At 43.6% G+C, this 26,806-nt stretch overlaps 1 protein-coding gene across 7 annotated transcripts in view; it reads right to left on the bottom strand.

Moving 5' to 3' along the window:
* Positions 1-943: 943 nt before the first annotated feature.
* The window catches only part of acot7 (acyl-CoA thioesterase 7), a 60,628-nt gene continuing 34,765 nt past the window's right edge, over positions 944-26,806 (bottom strand). For all 7 annotated transcript variants that reach the window (XM_084184813.1, XM_084184814.1, XM_084184811.1 and 4 more), the window contains 3 exons: positions 22,687-22,803; positions 17,525-17,709; positions 944-1,389 (listed from right to left, as the gene is read on the bottom strand). In XM_084184813.1, the coding sequence (XP_084040939.1) occupies positions 1,291-1,389; positions 17,525-17,709; positions 22,687-22,803 (401 nt within the window). In that variant the 3' untranslated portion in view covers positions 944-1,290. The remainder of the gene's footprint in view (positions 1,390-17,524; positions 17,710-22,686; positions 22,804-26,806) is intronic.

Here is a 26,806-nt window from a genome sequence, read left to right as displayed (position 1 = left end):
ACCCAAATTGGGCATTTTCATTTATAGGATTCATATACCCTTCAATTAATATAGTACCTTATATCCAATTTGGACCATAATTAATTGCTTTTATGGACAGCTGGCTTGACTTGTGAGGATGACCACACAATTTATTTTCATCATGAGCAAAAGCTATTGGCTTTCTACCCAAAGTGGCAAAGAAAATGTTGTGATCCATTTAATTAACACGAGACCAGCAAAATTGATAAAAGGGTGTGGCAGTAGCAGGAACAGTGGTACCTAGTGGACAAAACCTGGTACTTTCAAACTAATTTATGAAAAATAATGCAAGCGACTTCAATGGCAAATTTCTCTGAATAGGGAAAAAAAACAATCAGATTCACAGGTATTACATTACATGGGATGAAGAAGCAATACTCCAAGCCACAGCTCCATACTACTTGTCAGACATAGAGAACTGATACTGTATACTTGTTGTTGGGGTGGGATTGGCGTGGGGTTTGGGGGGTCCGTGGGTGGCTTTTGACCATTTTATTGGATTCCTCATGTCTTACTCAATGTTAGGATGAAGTTCGGTCCAAATCAGATGTTGGGTACTGTAATTATTGGATATTATATGAATCCTATCAATTAAAAGGGCAGTTTGGTTACAATCAATTAGCTTAATTAGCTCAAATAAAAATGCAACAAAATAATGTTGCAGGAATGCTAATCTTATCTGTTTCTAACTACAGAAACGATTTCTGAACAATCTGAGATGGTGGGTGTCATGGCTTGCTGAAATGACAGAGAGCGAGTGAGTGAGAGAGGGAAGGAGGAGTTGAGTCATAGCCCCCGAGCCGAGGACTGATTTCTCTGTGAACGACAGAATGCAGAAAATATGTTTAGTGGATGCCCTCTCAGCCAAGGCAAGCCCGGGCCTATGACATCAGTGAGCAAAGGACAGACAGAAACCTCTGGCTACCATGTACAGTATTTATTTACTTTTAATGTATTTATCGATGCATATACAGACCCATAATTTCACACACAGACTGATCGTCAATAGCCTTCTTAAATAAAAATCTTTGAAGGTAAAATAAAGATACATATGTATCTCCTTTCTCTTACATAAACATATAGACACTTTGGTGTGCAGCAATGAAACTTACATTAAAACGTCAAGAAGAGTATGATTAATTTTTTCAAGTCATACATTTTTTCAAGTCAGACCCCATCTATTTTAGTTTTAGTTTAGTAATAAGATAGGGAAGTTTTCCTTCTAAGTGCTGTGGGTTGGATGATGCTACGGTATTCCGGGTTGTGGTGTCATTGTTGGCGCTCCTTGTCTGCCAGTCTCTTTGCCTTATTCTGGAGGTATCGCATTTTGCCCTCCTCAAAACGCCTCTGCTCCTCATCTCCTTCAAGCTGTGGAAAGAGAAAGGCGGCCATTTTTAGTACGGTTTCACCCAGATCAACATACACACACTGTGTCTTTGAGTCACATCCACACTCACTTCTGTTAAGTCTTTTACACCCCTGTCAACACTATTGTTGCGTGGGACTACTTTCTTCAGCAACGCTGCATCATGGGAAGACCTGGTCGCGGCCTGCACAGTGTTCATGAAGCTGCATAACAACCTCATGGCAACCTCACGACTAACACAACAATGTTACAGCGGTGTCACTGTCAAAACATCCTTACATGGTACTGTCTCATCCCTAGCATGTTGCTCCCATCCACTCACAGTGTACAGTGACACTATCAATATGTGTGTGTGTGTGTGACCTATTTCCCTGCATTCCCTGTCTGCTGTGAACATACACAGCAACAATACCCAAATACTCTCACTTCACTCTGGCTGGTGTACAAGGCAAGCCAGGGTGACACATTGATGGATGGATGCACCCATCACACATGCCTCAGTTGTACTGAAGCATATTTCCCCAAACTTTTCTAGCATGAGTTCCACTGGAAAATTGTGTGGCTCTGATGTTATGCTCACTACTTATTGGAGCGATTTGAGTATCATTTCTACGTGATACTGAAGCAATTTCAGTTTGAGTAACACTTTACAGTCTGCAGGAATAATGCTTTCTAACTTATTACAATCATGTATGAGCCAGTATAATATCTTATAATATGTTGTCTCTCCATATATCAAAATGTTCTTGTCAATATCAAGTTCACTGGTTGTGTAATGAGTGAGTAATGTTGAATGCAATTTGTGCCAAGTGGGTTGCTATGAGAGATACTATGAAGTTCATTCAGGTGTTACAAAACGTTAATGTCAGGGGTTATAAATAGTTATAATAATAATAATAAATAATAATATTTAATTTGTAGTGTGCATTTCCCACACTCAATGCGCAAGTTATGAATGCTTATATGCTGTGCACTTCTTTCAAATACTATTACCTAACTGTTCATGTCACGACACATATAATCTCACACTGCAAGCTCTCAATACAAATCAATTAACAGCCTGAAACAACCGGTTGCAACCATGGCTGTTGGCACACACACATGCATGCACGAACGCGTGCACCCACCCACCCACCCACACACACACACACACACACACCTACTTTTTATGTCCCCTATACTAACTGTCATATCCAATAGACAAGACATGGTCTGGTCCATAGAATGATTACTGACTCAGCTCCCAGGTACCTATCAAATTTCAATGTAAGAGTCTATCTGGTAAGAACACCTTTTTATATACCGGTGCTGTTGAGTGGAACAAACTACCACAGCAACTCAAAGACATGCCGACCATAACTTCATTTAAAAAGAATGTCAAAAGCTGGCTAATGATCGAGCAATATAAAACAATTGTTGATGTCTGAATGTAATGCTCTAGGCTATGGCAATGTCTTCCTGTCCTTTGTTTTGTTATATTTTATATGTGTAACCAAAGTATGCCTAGTAGGCTAGATCTCCTGTGTAGCCTAGGACTAGTATGTTTATGTTTGTTCATTTTTGAACCATTTATTTAAGAGGACCACAATGGAAATACGTTTTCAAACTTTTTGGTGTCATCCTCGATGATTGTTGTGACACTCTGGCTCCGGGACTTTTATATTTGAGCCAGGGTGTATTTGTTTTGTTGGGTTTTGGTTTGGTTATGTTGGGTTTTGGGTGTATTTCTATGTTTGCAGTTCTGTGGGGTTTATGTCTAGGTTTGGTCAATGACTCCCAATCGGAGGTAACGAGTGTCAGCTGTCGGCTCGTTATCTCTGATTGGGAGCCATATTTAATCTGATTGTTTTCCTGTGGGAATGGTGGGTTTTTGTTCCAAGTTCAGTCATTGTCACTGTTGGACTTCACTTTCGTCTTTTGTTTTGTATTGACGTGCTTTTCCTATTAAAGTCATCATGTTCACTCGCAACGCTGCGTATTGGTCCGCTTCCTCAGACGATCGTGACAGAAAAACCCACCTTAAAAGGACCAAGCAGCGTGTCAAGCGGCAACAGGACCTATCTACACAGGATTTATGGACGCCTCCAAAGGATTCATGGACATGGGAGGAGATACGGGCTGGAAAGGGTCCTTGGGCACAACCGGGAGAATATCGCCGCCCTCGTGAAGAGCTGGAGGCAGCTAAAGCCGAGAGGAGGTGGTATGAGGAGGCAGCACGGAGTCGAGGCTGGAAGCCCGTGGGTACTACCCAAACATTTCTTGGGGGGGGGCTAAAAGGGAGTGTGGCGAAGTCAGGTAGGAGACCTGCGCCTACTCCCTGGACTGACCGTGGAGAGCGAGAGTACGGGCAGACACCGTGTTACGCAGTAGAGCGCATGGTGTCTCCTGTACGCAGGCATAGCCCGGTTCGGTACATTCCAGCTCCACGTATCGGCCGGGCTAGATTGAGCATTGAGCCGGATGTCATGAAGCCGGCCCAACGCATCAGGCCACCAGTGCGTCTCCTCGGGCCGGCTTACATGGCACCAGCCTTACGCATGGTGTCCCCGGTTCGCCTACATAGCCCGGTGCGGGTTATTCCTCCTTCCCGTACTGGTCGGGCGACGGGGAGTATACAACCAGGTAAGGTTGGGCAGGCTCAGTGCTCAAGGGAGCCAGTACGCCTGCACGGTCCGGTATTTCCGGCGCCACCTCCCCGCTCCAGTCCAGTACCACCAGTGCCTACACCACGCACCAAGCCTCCTGTGTGTCCCCAGAGTCCTGTGCGTCCTGTTGCTGCTCCCCGCACTAGCCCTGAGATGCGTGTCCTCAGCCCGGGACCACCAGTTCCGGCACCACGCACTAGGCCTTATGTGCGTCCCCAGGGTCCAGCATGCCCTGTTGCTACTCCCCGCACTAGCCCTGAGATGCGTGTCCTCAGCCCGGGACCACCAGTTCCGGCACCACGCACTAGGCCTTATGTGCGTCTCGGCCGGCCAGAGTCTGCCGTCTGCCCAACGGCGCCTGAACTGCCCGTCTGCCCAACGGCGCCTGAACTGCCCGTCTGCCCAACGGCGCCTGAACTGCCCGTCTGCCCAACGGCGCTTGAACTGCCCGTCTGCCCAACGGCGCCTGAACTGCCTGTCTGCCCAACGCCGTCTGAACTGTCCGTCTGCCAAGCGCTGCATAAGCCGCCCGTCTGCCATGAGCCTTCAGAGCCGTCCGCCAGACCGGAGCCGCTAGAGCCTTCCGCCAGACAGGATCAGCCAGAGCCTTCCGCCAGACAGGATCAGCCAGAGCCTTCCGCCAGACAGGAGCCGCTAGAGCCTTCCGCCAGACAGGATCAGCCAGAGCCTTCCGCCAGACAGGATCAGCCAGAGCCTTCCGCCAGACAGGATCAGCCAGAGCCTTCAGCCAGCCATGAGCAGCCAGATCCGTCGGCCAGCCATGAGCAGCCAGATCCGTCGGCCAGCCATGAGCAGCCAGATCCGTCGGCCAGCCATGAGCAGCCAGATCCGTCAGCCAGCCATGAGCAGCCAGATCCGTCAGCCAGCCATGAGCAGCCAGATCCGTCGGCCAGCCATGAGCAGCCAGATCCGTCGGCCAGCCATGAGCAGCCAGATCCGTCGGCCAGCCATGAGCAGCCAGATCCGTCAGCCAGCCATGAGCAGCCAGATCCGTCAGCCAGCCATGAGCAGCCAGATCCTTCAGCCAGCCATGAGCCGTCCAGCCAGGATCCGCCAGAGCCGTCCAGCCAGGATCCGCCAGAGCCAGCCAGCCAGGATCCGCCATTGAGTCCGGTGCTGTCCCTTAGCCCGGTGCTGCCCCTTATCCTGGTGCTGCCCCTTAGTCCGGTACTGCCCCTTAGTCCGGTGCTGCCCCTTAGTCCGGTGCTGCCCGTTAGTCCGGTGCCGCCCCTTAATCCAGTGGGGTTTAGTTGGGGGGTGGTCATATGGAGGAGGCTACGGAAGCGGATAGTGACTAAGGTGGGGTGGGGACCACGACCAGGGCCAGAGCCGCCACCGTGGACAGACGCCCACCCAGACCCTCCCATAGACTGTATGCTGGTGCGCCCGGAGTTCGCACCTTTAGGGGGGGGTACTGTGACACTCTGGCTCCGGGACTTTTATATTTGAGCCAGGGTGTATTTGTTTTGTTGGGTTTTGGTTTGGTTATGTTGGGTTTTGGGTGTATTTCTATGTTTGCAGTTCTGTGGGGTTTATGTCTAGGTTTGGTCAATGACTCCCAATCGGAGGTAACGAGTGTCAGCTGTCGGCTCGTTATCTCTGATTGGGAGCCATATTTAATCTGATTGTTTTCCTGTGGGAATTGTGGGTTTTTGTTCCAGGTTCAGTATTTTGTTCACTGTTGGACTTCACTTTCGTCTTTTGTTTTGTATTGACGTGCTTGTCTAATTAAAGTCATCATGTTCACTCGCAACGCTGCGCCTTGGTCTCCTGTTTTAGACGATCGTGACAATTGTAAACACATTGTCCACATGTGTAGTTGTATTTTGTTTTAAATTGTCAAATAAATCTATCTATCTATGAGAATATACAAAAAAGATGTAGATCAGGGGTTCTCAACCCTTTCCTTTCTGATGCCCACTGAGATCCGATAATATTATTACTATACATACAATAATATTCTTTAACAAATCTGGGTGGTCCTTAAATCAGGGATAATATTGGTATTCTTAAAAAACCACTATGGGCCGATTGCAACCATTGGTGGCCATCGTATTTTCTCCAGGTGATCTCTCGTTAAACCATATGTGCTCAAATCCCCCGCACAGCTGATCTCAATTGAAACCATTACTGACCACTGTACTACCGCTCTCAAAGCTTTTGTCGGTGTTAACTTCTACTCCTGTTTTCCTCAAAATCTTTCAAGGATTATCGTCTCCACAGGATATTATTATATCTGGTATAAATTCAACCTACTCATTGAGCAGACTAAGCACAGATTTAACCATTTGACAATCATTCTGTGCAACTGAAATCAAATATTTCCTAGTTTACCACAGCAAATCTACTGTGGCAATTTACCCTACACATTTGATGAATGGAAAACTCATGTTGGTGTACTTACTTTTTAATTTACACAATTTACATAAGCCATCAATAACAACTGTCACGGTTTCGGCCGAGGCTGCTCCTCCTCCTTGTTCGGGCAGGTTTCGGCGGTCGTCCCCCCCGGAGTACTAGCTGCCACCGATCTATGTTTCATGTTCGTTTGGTTTTGTCTTGATGTTGTACACCTGTGTCTAGTTAGTCCTCATTAGTGTCCTATTTAGTTCTCGTTGTTTGTGTATGGTGTTGTGTGTGATTGCTCTTCTGTTTTGGTGTTCTGAGCTACGTACTTCCCTCCGTTGTTTGGAGAGGTTTTCGCACATGTTAGTGCGCCTTTTGTTTGACGCCTGTGTGCGCCTTTATTTCGCCTCCGGGCTTATTGTGCTCGTTTACTACGTGAATAATTCACTAAAGTCTTTTGGACTTAGCTTCTGCGTCCTGCGCTTGATTCCTGCACCACACCCACCTTCAGCACCCCTGACAACAACTTGTCTTAACATTTACATGTACCTACACTTCTAGATTATTTTACACGACTACTGCACACAAGCACAGCACAGCACGCACACACACACACACACACACACACACTGCAAAGGTAAATCTGTATTGCAATAAAGAGGAAAAAAGTATCCTATATTAGCCAGCAGTTAGTGTAACATGGTGCATGTCTAAAGCATCTCTACAACACTGAGGCCATCTGAGAGCTAAAATAAACATTTGTCTTTGCCTCAACGGTTTTTTCTTCCAGAGGATGACATCATGTGACCTTGAAGGAACTCCTTCCTGGGTCACTGGCTGTCCTGTTGCTCTGGGCCTTGGATGAGTGTGTGTGTGTGTGTTTGTGTGTGCGTATGTGCGTGTGTGTAGGCTCGCATGTGTGTGTTTGTGTGTATGCTGTGTGTATGTTGAGGGGGGGGGGGGGGGGTAGAGGGCACTAAACAGTTCCTGTCTTGAACAAATTGAATTAAGCTGAAGGGGCAGAGGCTGTGTAGTCAGAGAGACTGCATGGCACACAGCCCAGCTGATTAGGTACTAACAGTTAAGGCAGGGAGGACTTAGGGAATATAACATACACAACATTTTGTCAAGGTGATGGCTCACCACACACACCTGGTCCTGTGTGGCTCAGTTGGTAAGAGCATAGCACTGGCCCCCAAAAAATGGTGGGTTCAATATCCAAAGGCATCACATACACATGCTAAGAATGTATGACCTCCCTCTACAGTATGTCGTTTTTGATAAAAACGTCTGAGAAGTGGTATATCTTATATCAAACACACACACACACAGGCTAAACACTACCTATACAGTAATCTATGTCTTCTTGTTATTTGTATTATCTTAAGGCTGTATGTATGCAGCGGAGGATAAACACTGCACTGTAATTCTCTCTCTCTCTCTCTCTCTCTCTCTCTCTCTCTCTCTCTCTCTCTCTCTCTCTCTCTCTCTCTCTCTCTCTCTCTCTCTCTCTCTCTCTCTCTCTCTCTCTCTCTCTCTCTCTCAAGTCTTTAATTACACAAGTAACAAAGGGCACTGCAGTTCATAACAGTAATAATGTGGCATTTTGTCTAATGGAAGAAGCCAATTAAAATCTAGACCTGACTGTTGTTAATGAACAAGGTAGCTCATTACAGTCAGTGTGAAATGTGTCTCGCTATTGTTTTGTCATCGTTGAGAAAATGATTATGGAGAGGATGGGAAACTGAGGTGTGAGTGTGTGTGAGACAGTGAGTGTGTGTGTGTGTGTACATGTTAAACTTTGATTTGATTTTACAATGCATCATTGTCTGTCTGTGTGTGTGTGTGTGTGTGTGTGTGTGTGTGTGTGCATGTCTATGTGAGAGTGTGTGTGTGTGTGCATGTCTATGTGAGTGTGTGTGTGTGCATGTCTATGTGAGTGTGTGTGTGTGCATGTCTATGTGAGAGTGTGTGCGTGTGTGTGCATGTCTATGTGAGAGTGTGGGTGTGTGTGCATGTCTATGTGTGTGTGTGTGTGTGTGTGTGTGTGTGTGTGTGTGTGTGTGCGTGCATGTCTATGTGAGTGTGTGTGTGTGTGTGCGCGCATATGTTTGTGCACCCATTGATATGCATTTGCATAACCACATGCGACACGCCAGTGCTCGACTAAATGTCCTTTCTGTGTCTCTGCATCGTTGGTATTCCCTCAGTGGCTTTGTCCTAATGACCAATGATAACGCTGCACCACCATCTCGTTCTACTGTCTACCCCCACACATGTAGATGTCACCATTAGAAAATTCGTCAGTCAAAACAATCCTCACGACAATCCTTTTTATAACATTGAAGCTGCAAATGCCCATATTTTTCAGATTATATTCATCTGTTTTATGAACGGTTATATTGGCCCACAATCTGGTCTGGTATACGATAGTAAAAGGAGTGGTAAACTGAAAATTGGTTCAAGCCCTGAAAGCTGATTGGCTGACAGCCATGGTATATCAGACCGTATACCATGGGTATGACAAAACATTTATTTTTACTGCTCTAATTATGTTGGTAACCAGTTTATAATAGCAATAAAGGCACCTCGTGGGTTTGTGGTATATGGCCAATATACCACGGCTAAGGGCTGTATCAAGGCACTCCGTGCGTGGCGCTGTGCCTAAGAAATGCCCTTAGCCGTGGTATATTGGCCATATACCACACCCCATCAGACCTTATTGCTTAACTATATTAATGTGTTTATAGGGCAGATAGGCCTACTGTGTTGTGGTTTGTATCTTTGTTTAAGGCAATCATTACACATCAAGGTTAAATTAAATAAAAATACAAAATCAGATCTGGGTTCAAATATTATTTGAAATAATTTCAAATACTGTGCTTGCGTGAGTTCGCCTGGCTTAATGAAGGTCTGTTACACATATATTTCACACAACATTTGGACACCTTCTCCGATTTTTTTCATAAAATACCCCGACTTTTGAAAGAGAATAGGATTCTTTACCAACGTCCCTGAATTGTACACAGTGCTCTCCTCAGCTACGAACTCCAAATACAGGACTATGTGGTCAGCCCTAATATCTCTTCTTTGTCTTGCCTTTCCTTAACTGCCCACGTAGCTGCACTCATTGAATTTCAATGGCTTTTCAAATTAGCCTCAATACACCATGTTCACTCAGTTGGAAGCGTTAGACGCGCGGTTCCATTTTACCAGCGCTGCGGGACTTCTTTCCTCTCCCTCTAACTGACCACTTTCAAATCAGTTTCCTTCCTTTCTTCATCCCCCCATCAAATCTGTCGCCTCTGAAGTTTCACTTGCAGCAAACAAAGAGAACAACAATTTATTTATGTACTAACAGAAAACAGCTACATCGCATGAAGCACAATTCAGTGGTCCACTCACCTCCCTTTTTTTGCAGGACACAGCAATATTTGTTTCAAGAGTAGACTTTAAAAATGAGTTCACTACAACATATGTCGATGATATGAAATGGCTAGTCCTGTATGGGTAGCCATTACGTGCCTGCTGTTGCTAGGTTTCAAGGTATATACTACTAATATAGGCTACTGTAGTGTCAGACACAAAAAGGGGTCTTGTACTGTAAGTGGTTTGTTGCTTCCATAATGGCTCAAGTAGCCTCTGGCATTATGCTTTTGTAACTGGCCTGAGAGTGACTGGGTCCTGCATAATGGAACATTATCTTGAGGTTACTCAAGGATAGACGCTCAGAGAGAGAGTGAGAGAAAAAGAGAGAGAGGAGAGAGAGAGACAGATTTACAGCAAAATAGTTTTGCTGTTAAAGACCCCTGTACAACATGGGGGGAGGTAAGTGCTTTGGATAAGAGTGTCTGCGAAATGAAGTAAATGTAAGTAATTGAGATGATGACCATGTGACCCAGGAAAAACTGTCTGCGTCCAGCAAACTCGTCATTAACTATTAGCCAATTGAAAACACCCAATCTTGGGCGAGTGCTTAAAGAAAAAGTAATTGGATCTGGCAAGCAGTAAAAGGTACAAGCTGTGATCCTGTGATACAAAGGGAATGTGAGCCCTGGTCAAAAGTAGTGCACTACATAGGGAATAGGGTGCCATTTCAAATGCAAGACCAGTCCCAGTACTCACATGACCTCCCAAACCCACAGAACAGTTGTCTGTAGTCTAAAAGAGGGCCTGCTAAAAATGATTTACTGTATATGCACGTAACTCTTTGGAGTTTGGGTTTCCAAAAGCAGCAAAACATACATTGAAAAGGGTGCCATTTCAGACACAGCCCCAGTACTGAGACCTACAGATCAGATGTCTGTTAGCTGTCTAAAAGGAGGGCAGGAGAAGGCTGAGATGGTAGTGATGGATGCAGTGGCATAAACTTGGCACAGAGACCCAGGGAGGAGGGAGGCCAGCTCAGAGGGTGCCAGAGAAATGCCAGAGGGCTCCGCTGTGTTGGCATGGCCTGTTATTGGAGCGGTCACAGGCATCAGTGACATGCCAAATGCCACCCTCGCCTGAACAGTGGCACTAAACAGTAAGTAACCAGTTAAAGAAAAATAATAGTCATCTGCAGGAGTGGTATGTGGTTGGATGGTGTCCTAGGTGTGTGTGTGTGTGTTTGGTTTTACTGTTCTTGTGGGGACCAGAAGTCCTCACAAGGATAGTAAAACAAGGAAAATTCGGACAAGTGGGGGCAATTCGCCGGTCCCAACAAGGAAAAAGGCTATTTTAGGTTTAGGGGTTAGGTTTAGGTTTAGGATTACAATTAGGGATTAGATGTTAGGTTTAGGTTTAGGAGATAGGGGTAGGTTTAGGGGTAGGGGTTTGGGGTTAGGTTTAGGAGTTAGGGAAAAAATGATTTTGAATGGGAATAAATGTTTTGGTCCCCACAAGGATATTGTGTGTATGTGTGTTTATGTGAGATAAAGGGTGACATTTTGACTATTCAAATTAGCATTGTTGTTGTCCATAGTGTTTAGTTTCAAATACACTGTGTGGAAAAGGCCTAAACCTAAATACAGACTTTCTACCCTCGCATGGATGTCACGCTGCACAATTAAAAGCTTTTGGAATAAATGAAACAACAGATTGGGTGAAAATCTACAGCCTCCCTGTAGGCTTTTCATTCGAAACAGAGGTGGGATTCATCCCAACAACTTTAATTCCCTATTCCCTCCCTTCTAGAATCTAATACGCTATGATACGCCATCAATCCACACATCGTCAAAATTAATCTATTTTACATGTCGACTTGTTCTCGCTACCTTTGATCAGTGGACTTGCCGTGGTAGAAAATATTGTTGAGGTAGCACCCTGACATGTGCACAGCCATTAACCGGTTGCTGATCATGTTCAATGGGAGGCATCTAAAAATAATTGCAGGCTGCTTCATGTGGTCTAGTTTAGGTTGCCATGACAACCCTGCTTGTTTTCATGTCAAAGGGGCCAGCTGAGACTATGCCAGCTCTGTAGCGGGATGGAGGGAGGCAGGGAGGGATGAAGGGAGACAGAAAGAGGAGTAAAAACCCAGGGCTGTTAAGTCACTCTCTCCTCTTCCTCTCACCCCATCTCCCTATCTTTCTCTCCATCCATTTATCTCTCTCTCCCTCTCCATCTCTCTCTTTCTCCCTCCATCTTCCTCTTTCTCTCAATATCTCTTCACCTTTCACTTCCTCCCCGTCTTTCTCTCCATCTCAACATTTTTCTTAATCTCTTTGCAACCTGGCCTCAGGGCAATTCTTAGGATCTGGTATGTAAATTAGTTTCCCTCCATTTAGTATGATATATTACATCACGTTAGGTTACGTTATGAGTTGAATAGTGGTTGTACAATATCATCAGAATTAGAGAAAGTATAGTATCATACATATATATATATATTATCCCCCCCCCCACAATTTCGATCTTGTCTCAAGGTCAAGTCATGCGTCCTCCGAAACATGACCCGCCAAACCGCGCTTCTTAACACCCGCCTGCTTAACCCGGAACCAGCCGCACCAATGTGTCAGAGGAAACACCGTTCACCTGACAACCGAGGTCAGCCTGGCCCGCCACAAGGAGTCGCTAGAGCGCGATGAGCCAAGTAAAGCCCCCCCGGCCAAACCCTCCCCTAACCCGGACGATGCTGGTCCAATTGGGCCCTGCCTATTAGACTCCCGATCACCGCCGGATGTGATACAGCCCGGGATCGAACCAGGGTCTGTAGTGATGCCTCTAGCACTGCGATGCAGTGCCTTAGATCGCTGCGCCACACGGGAGCCCAGTATCATACATCTTACCCGGTCGTACAATATCATACGAATTGGATGAAGTAACTTATCATTTGTCTTGGAGGACGTATAGTATTATCCGTCTTTTCCTGACACCAGGCTGCTTGTTGCATCCTAACAACAAATAAGAATTAGGAGGAGAATTTACATTGCTGGTTAGCTGAACAAATGACAAAGGTTAGGAGAATTTACTTAACAGGTTAGGAGAACTAACACAAAGGTTAGGAGAATTTACATAGCAGGTTAGGTGAATTAAGTTAAGGAAAAGGGTTAGAGGAAGGGTTAGCTAAAATGTTACAGTTGTCCCCAACGTGACTCCAACACGTAACCTTTGGATTGCTAGACAGTCACGGTATATGCCCACCCACCCATCCTACCGACCAACCTCCCTACTTTTGTTTCTGTCTTAAGTAACCAGACCATTATTGCATTTGTAACGTAACGTAACATATCATACTTGATGGAGGTGCAAAAATCTAATGTAAAATAGCCAACGTCTGTCCAGTGAATCCAGATTTCTCTTTGCCCAGTATCTACTTTCCCTCCCATCTGTACAGAGAAGAGAGCCTAATTAATGGGCATACCACTGCTGGCTCCTGAATCCCTCGAAACACGACGTACTTCAGGGACACACAGTCAGAGGACTTTTACTCATTTTCACTCTTTTCTTACTGTGGCCCATTGTGCTTACATCATGTTCAAGGGTACTGATGCTGAGGCTGATTCTACCCGCTCCCCTCCTCTGCCTATCCACAGACACTGGCAGCCAATCCCAACTAACCCCCCCCCCCCCGCTGAGCTAAAAATGGAAATGCTAAAAATAGACGCCAGAGATTTTTCACTTGAGAGAGCAAAAAAGCACCTGGAGTCAAAAAATGTAAGGCGGTGGCCTGTCGATGGGCTATTTATAGTGTTGGAACGTGTAATCGGTCACAACATGACAAGTGCAATTACAGAATGAGACGTTGACATTTGTTCATCCAATGTTCATATTATTTTTAGCAGTGGAGGCTGCTGAGGGGAGGACGGCTCAAAATAATGGCCGGAACGGCGCAAATGGAATGGCATTAAACACCTGGAAACCATCATGTGTTTGATGTATTTGATACCATTCCACTACTGATTCTGCTCCAGTCATTACCACCCATTCTCCCCAATTAAGGTGACACCAACCTCCTGTGATTCTTAAAGACCATGAGTGAATGGCAATCAAAACACTGTGTTGTGATGTTTTTATGTAGAGAGTTGACTGCACTCTTTTTACTTAAATTGCACATGGTTCAGTGCCCTAAGTACACACACAGGCCAGCATTCGCACATACACACACACACACACTCAAACACACACATCGACTGTCAGTTTATTTTGTATTTTCATGAGTTTGATTATTTTTTGTATTCAGATTACATTGTGCCAAATCCATTATGATAGCAAAGACGTCGCAAACAAAAATAGTTATTTCAGGAGATAGCAGATCAACCCAGAAATTGCCCATATGAATTTAGTAATATATTTCTATTTAACATTTCATTTAAAAACAGTCATGGTGTTGATTGTAGTGATACACATTACACCTTTCCTCTTGCATGTGATGCCAGCCTCTGGGGCTCAGTGGGATCGCTATGAATAGAAATGTTCAGATCAATGGTGTACAGAGGGGTACACCCTCCCTCGTTGGAGCTCTCAGCCAAGCCATAAAAAGCCTTCACTAAGCCCCCCTCATCCCCAACAATATTATCTTCCTTGCTTGTACTGATTGACTGATATTGATTTATTACTTTTAGTTTATCATAAGAAATACACATACTGGGCCCCTGAAATCTACTAGCTTCATTTGGCTTTCTGTTTATACTGACAAATTAATTATTAAAAGCGTTTTAAAAGCAAGGGTGCACCAGAAATTACAATAATGTTCAACACCACTCTTCGGTCTCCCTGAAAACAAAGGCCTTGTGATCAGGATCTGAAATACCATCTGAAATGAAACCTAGCTGATTATCGGCATCTGAAATGGTAACCTAGCTGATTAATGCACAATGGACAATGCTAAAGCCAGAGAGGTTTGTCTGAAATGGAAATGTGTGCTTACTGATGGGAGACTAAAGGGGGGGTTCACAGTTCTGTCTTTCTGATGTGTCTAGGAAGTGTCTAGGCTAGGGATGCAGTCTGTGTAAGCTAGATGGTGTTCCTTTCCAAAAGGGTGGAGTTTATACTGGTGGTATTATAATCCCCTTGGCATGTTAGTAAAAGCAAGACAGAGAATGACACAGAGCAGAGTGGGTAAGGATAGGTGTGTGTGTGTGGGGGGGGGGGGGGTCACTAGATGAGGATAAGCTCTGTATTAACTACAGTGCTCTAAGAAATGCTTTTATCAAAACTAACTTGCAAGCCTTTCATCTTGCACAGTTTCCATTCCAGCCTATTTTCAAAGAAATAACACAGGACAAACCAATGTACTCCATCTGTCTTTTGCGTCGTTCTTGAATTGCTGTGGCATTTGGGCATGGCATTTTGGAAAAAATGTACTTCAATTTCTCTATTTTTTAAAAAATCTAAATGTATTTGGGTACATCTTCCCATTCTACATCAACTACTATGGTAGCTTAATGACTTTAAATCTTTTTTACCATTATGATAACATTGTGCCACCAGTAGGAGTAGTAACACCAATGATAATCTCATGGACAGACCACGTAAACATAAATGGTAGCGTAGATCTGTCATGATACAACAGGATGTGTGAGATAACGAGCAGGATTAATTCCGGTGTTTTGGACAAATCACACGATTTCTCAGGTGTTAGCATCTTTTGTATTTCTGAAGGGGAGGAGACATTTGGCCTATAGACCTACCCGTAACTTGCAAAGAGAGACTTGCTCTTCGTTCCGGTTCCGATCCTCATTTTGTCTCTTCTCTTAACACGTATGGACCCAGAACTTAATCGAGCATCTGACCAATTACGCAAGACTTTGGTTCTGGGTTAACCAAGATTACACCAATGACAGTTACACCAATGATACATTTTAGGTAAATTAGGATTTTCTGAAATGGAGACCACAGACGCTCAAATCTAACCTAATTACCCCTTTAAAAATAATTTACTAAAGTCATATGATTAATAATTTTGCTCACAATGTAATTTCCCTTCATTTAAATTGAGTAACACCAAGTGACACTTTTGATTTAGACGCACCAAATTATCAATGGAATCCTCAAATGTATGACAGACTAAAAGGTGTGATTAACTAATACTTTTCTTTAATATAGAAACCTCCCCCAATAACAGTTTGCCACTAGAGGGAATGCTAAAGATCCTTGTATATCTTTGTACTGAGTAATTTTCAAGGCGGTAACACCAATGATATTAAACTTCGCGACACATATTATATTTGTAAAAACAATAGTTATTTTAATGGCCGTCTTTGTTTTTATTGATGATCTATACAATATATTACATTATTTTGTTTACTTTCTATCATAAAAAAGTATAGATATCTCTATATCCCCAGAACATGTCACTACAAGTCTTCTGGGTCACTACTGGGACAAGCAAAGGTTCTTACTCTAAGTACTTTAAAGACGGAATCCGCAGTAGGGGAAAACAGCGCTACAGTCCGCCCCCACGGCCGTTGTTATTATTTTTGTTTTGTTGAAGAAGCAGAGGTGGGAAGCGTTGCGCATCAAGGTAGAAATTGCAGTATATATTCTGCTGTTCTATCGCACGTGCAATGATGTCCGAGGGAAGAAAAAACTTGTTCATTGTTTGCAGTAACTTCGTTGTTGTTGTAATATCGCAAACGGACGTGGCAGTTTTACCAATTAAGGATTCTAGCTTTAAACAATGCATAAACATAAAGTTTTACGTTTTACCATTGACAAACAGACCAATGTAAACAAAAACATGTATGATGTGTAAATGTTTGTCATATTAAAGTGTATTTCATGGTTGCAAAGGCGAGGGATGCAAATGCTACCACAATTCAAGAATTACCCTTTTAGCTCCTTAGATAATATAATAATAATTTAATAAGCCATTTAGCAGACGCTTTTATCCAAAGCGACTTACAGGAGCAATTAGGGTTAAGTGCCTTGCTTAAGGGCACAGACAGATTTTTCACCTAGTTGGCTCGGGGATTAGAACCAGCGACCTTTCGGTTACTGGCACAACGCTCTTACCCACTAAGCTACCTGCCGCCCCACTAGATGTACTGCCACACTCTCCTGGACCCGTATTCATAAAGCGCCTCAAATAGGAGTGCTGATTTATAATCAGTTTCGCCTTTTAGATCACAATAAATAAGATTACAAGGACAGGGGGGCACCTAATCCTAGATCAGCACTCCTACTGTGGAGACGCTTTATGAATACAGGCCCTGGACTTGTTGGCTGAAAGTCTTCAGTTGGTGTGCTAAACCAAATTGGTCACTTACACAAGACATTGCATATTCAGTTTGCAGCTGTTGGCTGAAATTCTCCTGACCGCCCACAACCAAAATCTTAACCCATTGGAAATTCATGAATTGCATTTCAATTAACTTCCTGAACAGACTGAATTGACTCCAACCCTGCTGTTTGGTGTCTACCATAGAAATATAATTCCTATATACATTACATTATAGTCATTTAGCAGACGCTCTTATCCAGAGCGACTTACAGGAGCAATTAGGGTTAAGTGCCTTGCTTAAGGGCACATCGACAGATTTTTCACCTAGTCGGCTCGGGGATTAGAACCAGCGACCTTTCGGTTACTGGCACAACGCTCTTACCCCCTAAGCTACCTGCCTACCCATATCTATGGTAGGCACCAAGCAATGGGGTTGGAGTCAATTCACTTTTCTAAGAATTATATTTCTATGGTGCCTACCTTCATAGGGGGGATTGGTAGAGGCTTGCCCTGCTTGTCAAGGGAGATGTAGGTGAAGAAGGCTGTGACGGCCCGGTACTTCCCCTTCTCAGCCTCTATCAGAGGATCGGCGTCCACAAACACCTCGATCTCCATAGATTTGTTACTGGCGAATGTCGTCCTCCCCGAGACAGTTACCACACAACCTGGGGACGAAGAGGGAACATTTAATCAATGGACCCTATAACATAACAGGAATACTGCAGCTTGCAATTAGCGCATATAGCACATTTTCAGCACTGTTTACGTGATATCTATATAAATAATCGCCACGTTCTTGTGGACATTGTTCAAAGGGACGCTTTGAGACATCCCGCGGCTAATGGATTTGTCAGTATTACAGCGATTTAGCCTACGCTGTGCATTACTACGAGTAAAATGTTGCCAATGGTATGACAATAATAGTCAGAGGAGTTGGCTAAAGTACGGGGTTCTGGAAGTGAATGAGACCTCTGAACCTGTGTTCTGGTTCAGTTTTGCGAGAAATTGAAGAGTTTTTAGTTCTATGATTAGGCACAGGAATTACAAGTTGAAGGTTCCAAGATGCCAGGCAACAGTTTAGAATTTGGATGTGCAAGACCAAAAAACAATAACACTGGCTTCGTTACATGTTTATTTCAAAGTCATTCAATGACTTTTACAACACAACATCTGGTGTCTGTGCCTCTGAGTGAAAGATATCATGAAAAGAAAGAACACATCTTTTTTTCTAAGCACGGAACAACTCAGCTTTTTAATGTTCCATCCATCCAGGGAATAATTAAGATTTATTTGTTTTTCATCCTTGTTCACTTTTATCTCAGCCAACTACAAAGTGCTCACAGCAACATATCCTCCGGCACAGGATGACAATTAAGTGTGAATTTACATCTGGTTGGTTTTGCTAATGGTCTTTGTTGAGAACATAGAGACTGAATATAATCTGTGCTGTAAAAAAATGTTATTGGTTAACCACTTTATGGTGTATTAACAACAAAAATGTAGTTGTTATTGTTAAAAGTTTTTAAAGTTAATTTTTTTTTAAATTAAAATGTCAATGCATCTGCAACATCGCTGCATTAAAAATAACTCATCAAATGTGCAGAACCTAGGCCCATTCACAGTAAAACTGAAAATGTGGACGTGAACCTGAAAGGGCAAACAGGCAGTATATCTAGAAAGTACATCTACCGCTGGCACTGAGACCCGAGACTTTGCACAGATGTGCATCAACCATGCCAGGAACCACACTCCTCTAACGCTCTCACGTCTGCTCGCTTTGATCTTATCAACTCTGGATCTCATCACAATTTCACCTCTTTTCTTTTTCCATTACACTCGGCCAGATGAGAGAGACAGCCTTACGAGACATGCTCCCTCTCCTCCTGTAATGCCTGAACTACTGAAAATACAGTCTATACAGTCAGGGGGGCTCAACTCTGCCCCCCCTCCCCCCGAGTTCTGCTGGTTTTTGCTCTGGGTCTAGTACTGGTCTAAAAGGGTAAACACACTCACCCTAGATCTTTCAAATGGTCCTGATTCTAGTCAGTACAGAAACAGTGAGACAAACACAAAAGTAGTCCAGTAATGGAAACCCTTTAACCCCTTAAGGTCGATGTCCACACGCACCCCTGCGGAAATCTAATTAGCATCATAAAAAAATCCCCATAAAACTCTGTCAGTTTAAGCTAGAGATATCTGGGTTTTTTTGCATTGGATCTCAATCCACCGCATCTGCCTATGTAACACTTCTGCATCTGCGGTGAAAGGTGACCGAGTTAGAGCGGTGTTTGTCAGACCATGAGACGTCTCGAAAATCGGCCTTCTCACAAAATCGTCTGTAGCGTCCGAACAGTTTGGGCTACACACTAATATGACCCCTCTGTGTAAAGGTGAGACTCTCATGAACACGTACATGTTGTAGGCCTCACAAGACTCATCTGAAAGTTCCCAAGTACCAGTCTAAAAAATCAATGGCAGTATATATGGAGACTGTTTAGTGACAAAAATTAGAGGTTAAATAAATGTTTAAAAAAACGAATACATGTTTCCTGATCTTTCTATATCTCTCAGATATAGGAAATACACTTCAGAACAAACTTCCTTTAGATTTTTTTGGGGGGACTTTCTGTTGTTCCATGTAGTGAATTTGTTATTCAATGCGTTAGTATGGGCTAATAGCAGTAAGGCCAAATACATTTTTTCTTCAAATACTTTTTTCTATATTTTTTTATACTTCAAGGGGTGTTAAAATTCTAAATCAAATAGCAAAATGATCCTTGGTACGACCTTCTTAAAACAATTCCATATAGCATAGTAGTACCCCCCCTCCCCCGGTTTAGACAGGCCTTATACTGTTATGGGATTAAACCATTAGTTTCCATTTACAGAGGAAAGTAGGTTCGAGTCTCGGCGCTGTGTGGAAGAGTGCACTGCTACTTGTTTAAAGACTTCCTCCAGCGATTTTTTAACTTACCATTGAAAAGCAATATCCCAAGTATAAATACAGTAAAGTACACACACTAAAGGGTAAAAAAAATACATCGGAAGTAACACATATATATTTACAACCTTGACACTGACATAGTAAAAGAGAAGTTACAAGATAATTCCTGCTACAAATCTTTGAGTATTATGGTGTTTTTGAAACGGCATTCAGTGCTGTTTTGCGGACCAAAAACATTGTACATCATAAGTCAAAGTCCTGTATAAATACAGAATGAATTGTGTGCGTGCAGAGAGTAGGCCAAGGGAACATGTGTTAGACATTGGTGAGACCACCCACAACTCATAAACCAATCAGCTGAAAGCTGCCACTTTCAGAGCAACCAGTTTACAGTCTTTTTCCATCGTCAATAAGCCGAAACACCCCCCTACCTTGTGTGGGTTGACAGGTTGAAGAGATGACCAGCATTCAGTGCTGAGCAACTATATATTCCTGATGCGCTAGCATCCTGTTTGACTCTCGTATTGTCAATGTTCTCTAAAAAGACAAACGGTTGCACCCTGTGCGAGTATTCAACAGCGATCACACGGTCTGAACACATAGGCCTACACAGGATGCTGCAAAGGCAGAGGTAGCTGAGTCAGTGACAGTATTGATTGTGTTTTTGTCTGAGGAGGCTATCTGACAGGTCTAGGTGGGTCTGTCCACTCTTGATTGATGAGATGCAGAGAGGCACCATTTCGACTATACTCTCTTAATGCTAACAGACCACATACCTCTATGGCTGTCTCCTACTGATCCCTACATCGTGGGATGGGAACACCATGCTTGATGACAACCATAACACTGGCATCACTGGAATAAATACAGCACTGTGTATCTGGATCATGTCATAACACAACAACTTTAGTGCTCACTGCTCAGCCTCAAACTGCTACCTTCACCGTGAGGGTACGGTTTTCCAAATCAAGGCAAGAAAGTAAGACAACTGCTTAGATTGATTTGCTTCTAAGGGCTAGTACTTACCACATAACCAACTGTCAGCTCCCTCCATCCAGGACATCAAATGCACCTCATCAATTAACATGGCTTCCATGAGAAACATGATGAAGAAACTTTCCTTGAGAACAAAACCCGTCTCGAAAAGCATGAGCCTGTGTCACGACTTCCGCCGAGGCTGCCTCCCCTCCTTGTTCGGGCAGGCTTCGGCATTCGTCGTCACCGGCTTACTAACCACTGCCGCCCCAATTATCATCATCACATTTGTCTTGTCTTGTCAATCACACACACCTGGTTCTAATCCCCTCATTAGTCCTTGTATAAGTGTTCCCTCTGCCCCCTTGTCCTTGTGGGTGATTGTTTATTTGTGAGAGTAGTGTGCGCCTGACTCATTCTATCACACTCATCACACCTGTAAACCCCAAAGGGTTATTATATAATGTATTTAATTTTACACTAGACTTTAGTATCCTGGGAATGTGAGAGTAGTGTAGCTCGGTGGAGCTACTCGTACCATTTTGTTGCCAGGGTAGATATTTCCCCTGTGCCTATGTATTGTATGGAGATACCGTTACAGTGTATTGCCAGGGTAGATAGTTTCCCCTGTGCCTGTTTCGTTTGTCGCTATTTCAGCGCATTTGTGTAACGAAGGAATAAACTCTGTATTCTGTGATTACCCTCCTGCGCCTGACTCCTTCCATCACACCCATCACAGCCTGGGCAACTAAACAACCAATAAAACCCTGGAATGATAACACTAACGAGGGTTTTATAGCTTTTGAGTTAAACACTGTTTATAAAAGATTCACAAGGTAGGTCTGGAGTTTCAGATGGGTAATTGCTGCTGAGCCAAGACTGTGACATGGCATAAGGCTCAACAATGTCACGGAATGACAGTTTCTCACTCAGATTATGCAGATAGAATGTCAATTTTTCAGAAATGGATGTGTCCCTCTGCCAGGTTTAATTGATAATGGCCTTCACCCAAGATCAACAGTACGTCAACATTCTGTGTGGAGGCTCCTATTGCTTTTACTAATCTGAGAGGATTGTGGCTCAAGCGGAGAATAAATTATTCACTGTATCGACATCCAGGCAAGGGAACAGGAAGGAAGGAGGAAATAATGGATTGTCATAAATGATTCATATCCTCTCAATAGCGCAATAAGGGACAATAGCCCAGCCAGGAATCATGCAAATGGTGAATAAGGTAAAATACCATGTTTTTTTTCCAGATATGCTGTACAACAAAAGTGGCTGGTATTGATTATCTCAAATGTGACACAGGTTAGCTAATCCACACGCAACATGCTGCTTGTCGAAGGTCAAAAATAAAGGCAGTTGGATTTGACACATTCTCAAGTAATGGTGTGTTCTGAAGCTGTTAATCATCAGTTAGCAGGTTAACCTACACTAGAAGGAGCACCATGAAAAAAACTAACAAAAAACAGCTGGGACGTGCTGTACCGTTGCACCACAGCAGTCATTCTAATAAACATGTCTGAATAAATAAAAAGGTATTTAATATAAAGCTGTAAATAAATCTCCAATCAAGTGAATTACCTGTAATTATGCAGCATGTATATTATTTTGTATTGACACGTTTTGTTCTACATTGCTTTTAGTAAATTGGAGGGGACCAAGGACTCAGCTCTGAGGGACACCCGTATGGATAACAGCCCGTTTACCATTTCCTTACCTTTCATGATCTTGCGATGGAAGTTGATGGCATCCACAGAGGCGGTGACTATGTTGGTCTTGCAGTGTCGGGCCGCCACAATTCCAGCCACCTCGTCCATCAGTTTCATTGTCACACCTGGGGAGACCAGATAGCATGTGACTCCTATGTTGTCACTAAATCTAATCTTTCCTCTAATATAATTTCCCCCACAGTATATCAATAAAAGTAATAATGTCTTTCATATTCGGCATTGATCAGTTTCAGGGCCATGAGAACATGACTATTTAATCACTTTTTTCCCCTTTCTCACAATGTATCGACAGTTAGCTCATGAGGAGGAGGGACTAGTAATGTAAAAATGGAAGACTGGCATTGGGCCGAGTAAGAAAATGGAACAACTGCATTTGTTTCAGTCCACTTTAATCAAATGCATGATCTCTGATATCGATTTGGAGCCTCAAAATCAGTGGTGCGCATCTCTGTTGCATAGAGAGAGAGAGAGAGAGAGAGAGAGAGAGATAAAGAGAGAGTGAGAGATATTTACAGCAAAATAGAGAGGTAGGAGGGGTTGTACTGTACATCCATTGCTGATGATGCCAGATTGCTGTCGGCTGAGAGTACACTGAGATAAGGGGAAGGGGGATGGATTTCCTGTGTGGAGACAGGATGTGATGTATGAGTCCTGGCAGACTGACCAATCATGCCCTTCATGGCCACAGCCAGAGAGTGATGCGGACCAGAGGTGTCAGCGCTGACAGGAAGATAGAAAACATTGCATCCAAGAGAGCTCTATGACAACAAATGGCCTATTCACACCTACTGACACGCGCGTGCACAGACCTAGACACACATACCTACAAACACAAACGCACACAGACATGTGCACACACACGCACATGCACGCACACACACTCACACAGACACACACAGTTCTGATGAAGGCCTCATTACAACAATCATAACTTCAACTAACTTTAAACATACTGTAGAAGATTATGATTTCAGATTGTTTCTTGTAATCAGAATGTATTATGTAGCCTGGTTCTACATGAGAAGTGAGACGGCACAGCTAATTTTCTCTGCGAAGTACCAGACATTTAGATGAGGCTAAATGTAGTCATTATGCTAGTAGCATCTTCAGTGCTGGGAAAGACGCAAAAGCCACATTTGAGATTGCTTCTGTAATACAGTACCAGACATGAATACCTGTCACTATCAATGCTTCTCTTGCTGAGGAAACCTAAGCATGGGGTTCTAGGATAGTAGCCATAAGATCCAATGGCTTTGAGCAGGTGCTGGAGATCAAGGAAGGCTATAAGTTCAGCAAAAATACAAATACGTATTGTCTCACTAGGATCTATGCTACAACTTTGAGGTCTGAAAAGTGTTTCATGCAGTTGTTCATATTGGTATGTTAAAGTTGAGAGAACTCATTTTATAAGGTTGATACTTCTAACAGCCTGCTGATGTGCTGCAGTGTGCTTTCACTTGCCTGCAAGAGATTGCACGTTGCACAGACATACTGTACATAGTCATGAATGGGGCTTAATGGTAGTTTTGTATCCTGCAAGGGTTGAGCCTATAGGCAACACGGCTACCTCCAAAGTGCATTCTAGACCAGTGCTAGGGCTCTGGAATAGGTTTGATGGCATACAGCCGCGAAGGTGACCAAATTTATGATAGTGTTCTTTTTTTTAATTCTATTTAACCTTTATTTAACCAGGAAGTCCCATTGAGGTCAGACATCTTTATCAAGGGAGACCTGGTCAAGAAGGGGCCCCAATACATGTGGGAAAAATAGACAGTATGTGAAAGGCCATTTACAAGGGAGGTAATTCCATTCTCTACTTTCTCACCTCCCTCATCTTCACATTGGAAGACAGCAGGAAGCTGCCCTCTGAAAAAAGTGTTTCTCCCATTTGATGTGGTTGCGCATCTAAAAGGTGACAGCAGCCAGCGTGCGGTCAGTGTGTGGACGGTTATTATCCATCGGTGTAGGCTCCCTTTCAATGAGTGTGTGTGTGATGAAGCATTTTATGAGACATTGCATTGTTTTTCCCCCCTCTCAGCCCCATGTGAAAATTGATGGGATCTCACCTCTGATTAAATTTCCCCTGGGTCTGGGGAAAAGCCACTCGCTTATATTCAGGAGCAGTCGGAAGTTGTGTCTGTGCATGTAGCCGCCCTGCTGCTGCTGCTGAATGATGCTTCTCACTTCTACCACTTCCTAGAGACCCTCTTGCGAGCCATTAATCAGAACTGAATGTTAACAGAACTGGATGTAAACAAGAACAAACTTAGTTTTTCTCTTAAAATACGTACTGTTTATTTTCCTACATGTATTGGTGCCTTTGGCTTTAGGCAATGAAGTCTCTCTCTGCCTTTTGTCAACGTTTATTAGAACGTTACAGTCAGGAAATGACAGCGTTATCAAGGAATTCAAAATGGCGATGACAAATCTGTTGGAGACAAGAGACATGCTGCAAATGGGATTATACGCTGGTTATGGCAGTCTTATGGCAATGGTGTTTGTTATTCCCTGGTATTTCTTTCTATGCCGAAATATAGCTAGTGTGCTAACGCTATGTTATGCTATTACTAATGCTAATGTCTAGCGTGAAAAAGCCCTGCGCCTGGAGACACGTCATGAGCTTATACCTCCTCCACAAACCACCCGACATTATCTACCCACGATTCAATTATGCTTTTTTTGTCCTTTAATGGCTGCCGGGGCTCAGGAGAGGGAGAGGGAGAGGGGGAGAGAGAGAGAGAGAGAGAGAGAGAGAGAGAGAGAGAGAGAGAGAGAGAGAGAGAGAGAGAGAGAGAGAGAGAGAGGGATCACCGCTGTCACACAGGAAATCTCTTTCAAATGGAGAGAAAACCCATCTACAATGAAAAGGGAAGGGAAAGGGGGATACCTAGTCAGTTGCACAACTGAATGCATTCAACCGAAATGTGTCTTCCGCATTTAACACAACCCCTCTAAATCAGAGAGGTGCAGGGGGCTGCCTTAATTGACGTCCACGTCATTGGTGCCCGGGGAGCAGTTGTTGTTGGGGGTTAACTGCCTTGCTCAAGGGAGGGAATACGTAAGAGATCAGTATCTCGACTGTATATTTCTAAATATGGCAACAAACGAGAAGGGGGACGGAGCTTGTTGAGATACGACTGGCCTCTCTTTGGATTGACCTCCGACCCTGTCAGCTGTTATCAGCTCTCTACTACTGTAGGTATCTAGGAGTTTTCCTGAGGGGCAAAAGCAAGCCTTTGCCTTTTAAAAGTAGGCATCGCTCCAGCTATGCTTTAATTTAATCGGAGCCTAATTTATTTGACATTAAGTAGACCAACAAAACATTGGCAGATAAACTTCAAAATCCAACAACAAATCAAAGGAGAGTTTATTCGTCATATGCACAGGATACAGCAGGGTGTGAACAGACAAGGCACCCTGCAACATCCTTCCCCTCATTGAACTGTAGAAGGAGTGCACTCCACTACGGACGGGGGTAAATAAAAACTCTCTCTCTTTCCTCCTCTCTCTCTCTCTCTCACTCATCCCCCCTCTCTCTCTCTCTCTCTCTCTCTCTCTCTCTCTCTCTCATACCCTGTCTTTCTCGTTCTCTCCACAGCGAGTGCTATAATCAAATGGCTCAACCTGCCTCCTAATGAGGTGTTACCATAGAAACAGGACTCTGTTAATATTTTCGCAAGTAGCTCCCGAGGTCCTGAAAAGCCACATATTTTATGTATATTTGTTCGCTGTTTTAAGAGTTTGCAGCTGTTTCCTGCATAAACAACTTCCCACTGGGCACAGATAACAAGTGGGTGCTGTATTCTACAAATAGCAAGTGGGCGCTGTCATGGTTACCATAAAAATTGCTTCGACTGATCAAGGGCTGGCTGGAAACAGTGTCACGATACCAGAAATGGCTTCAAAGTTTCAGGGGGATAAGGAGGGACAAACAAGGCTTGGATATAAGTATTAACAGTGATTCCACCAACATATATATATATATATATATTGTTGTTTATTTACGTTTGGTAACATTTAAGAGACACTTTTATATACCCTAACAGACAGACTGACTCTAGCACTCGACTGGTGTTAAATTGATTAACACTTACAGTAAATTACAGT

Source organism: Coregonus lavaretus, assembly GCF_964263955.1.
Source record: "Coregonus lavaretus genome assembly, chromosome: 20".
NCBI classification, from domain to species: Eukaryota; Metazoa; Chordata; class Actinopteri; order Salmoniformes; family Salmonidae; genus Coregonus; species Coregonus lavaretus.
This window is presented reverse-complemented; position numbering and strand designations above follow the sequence as displayed.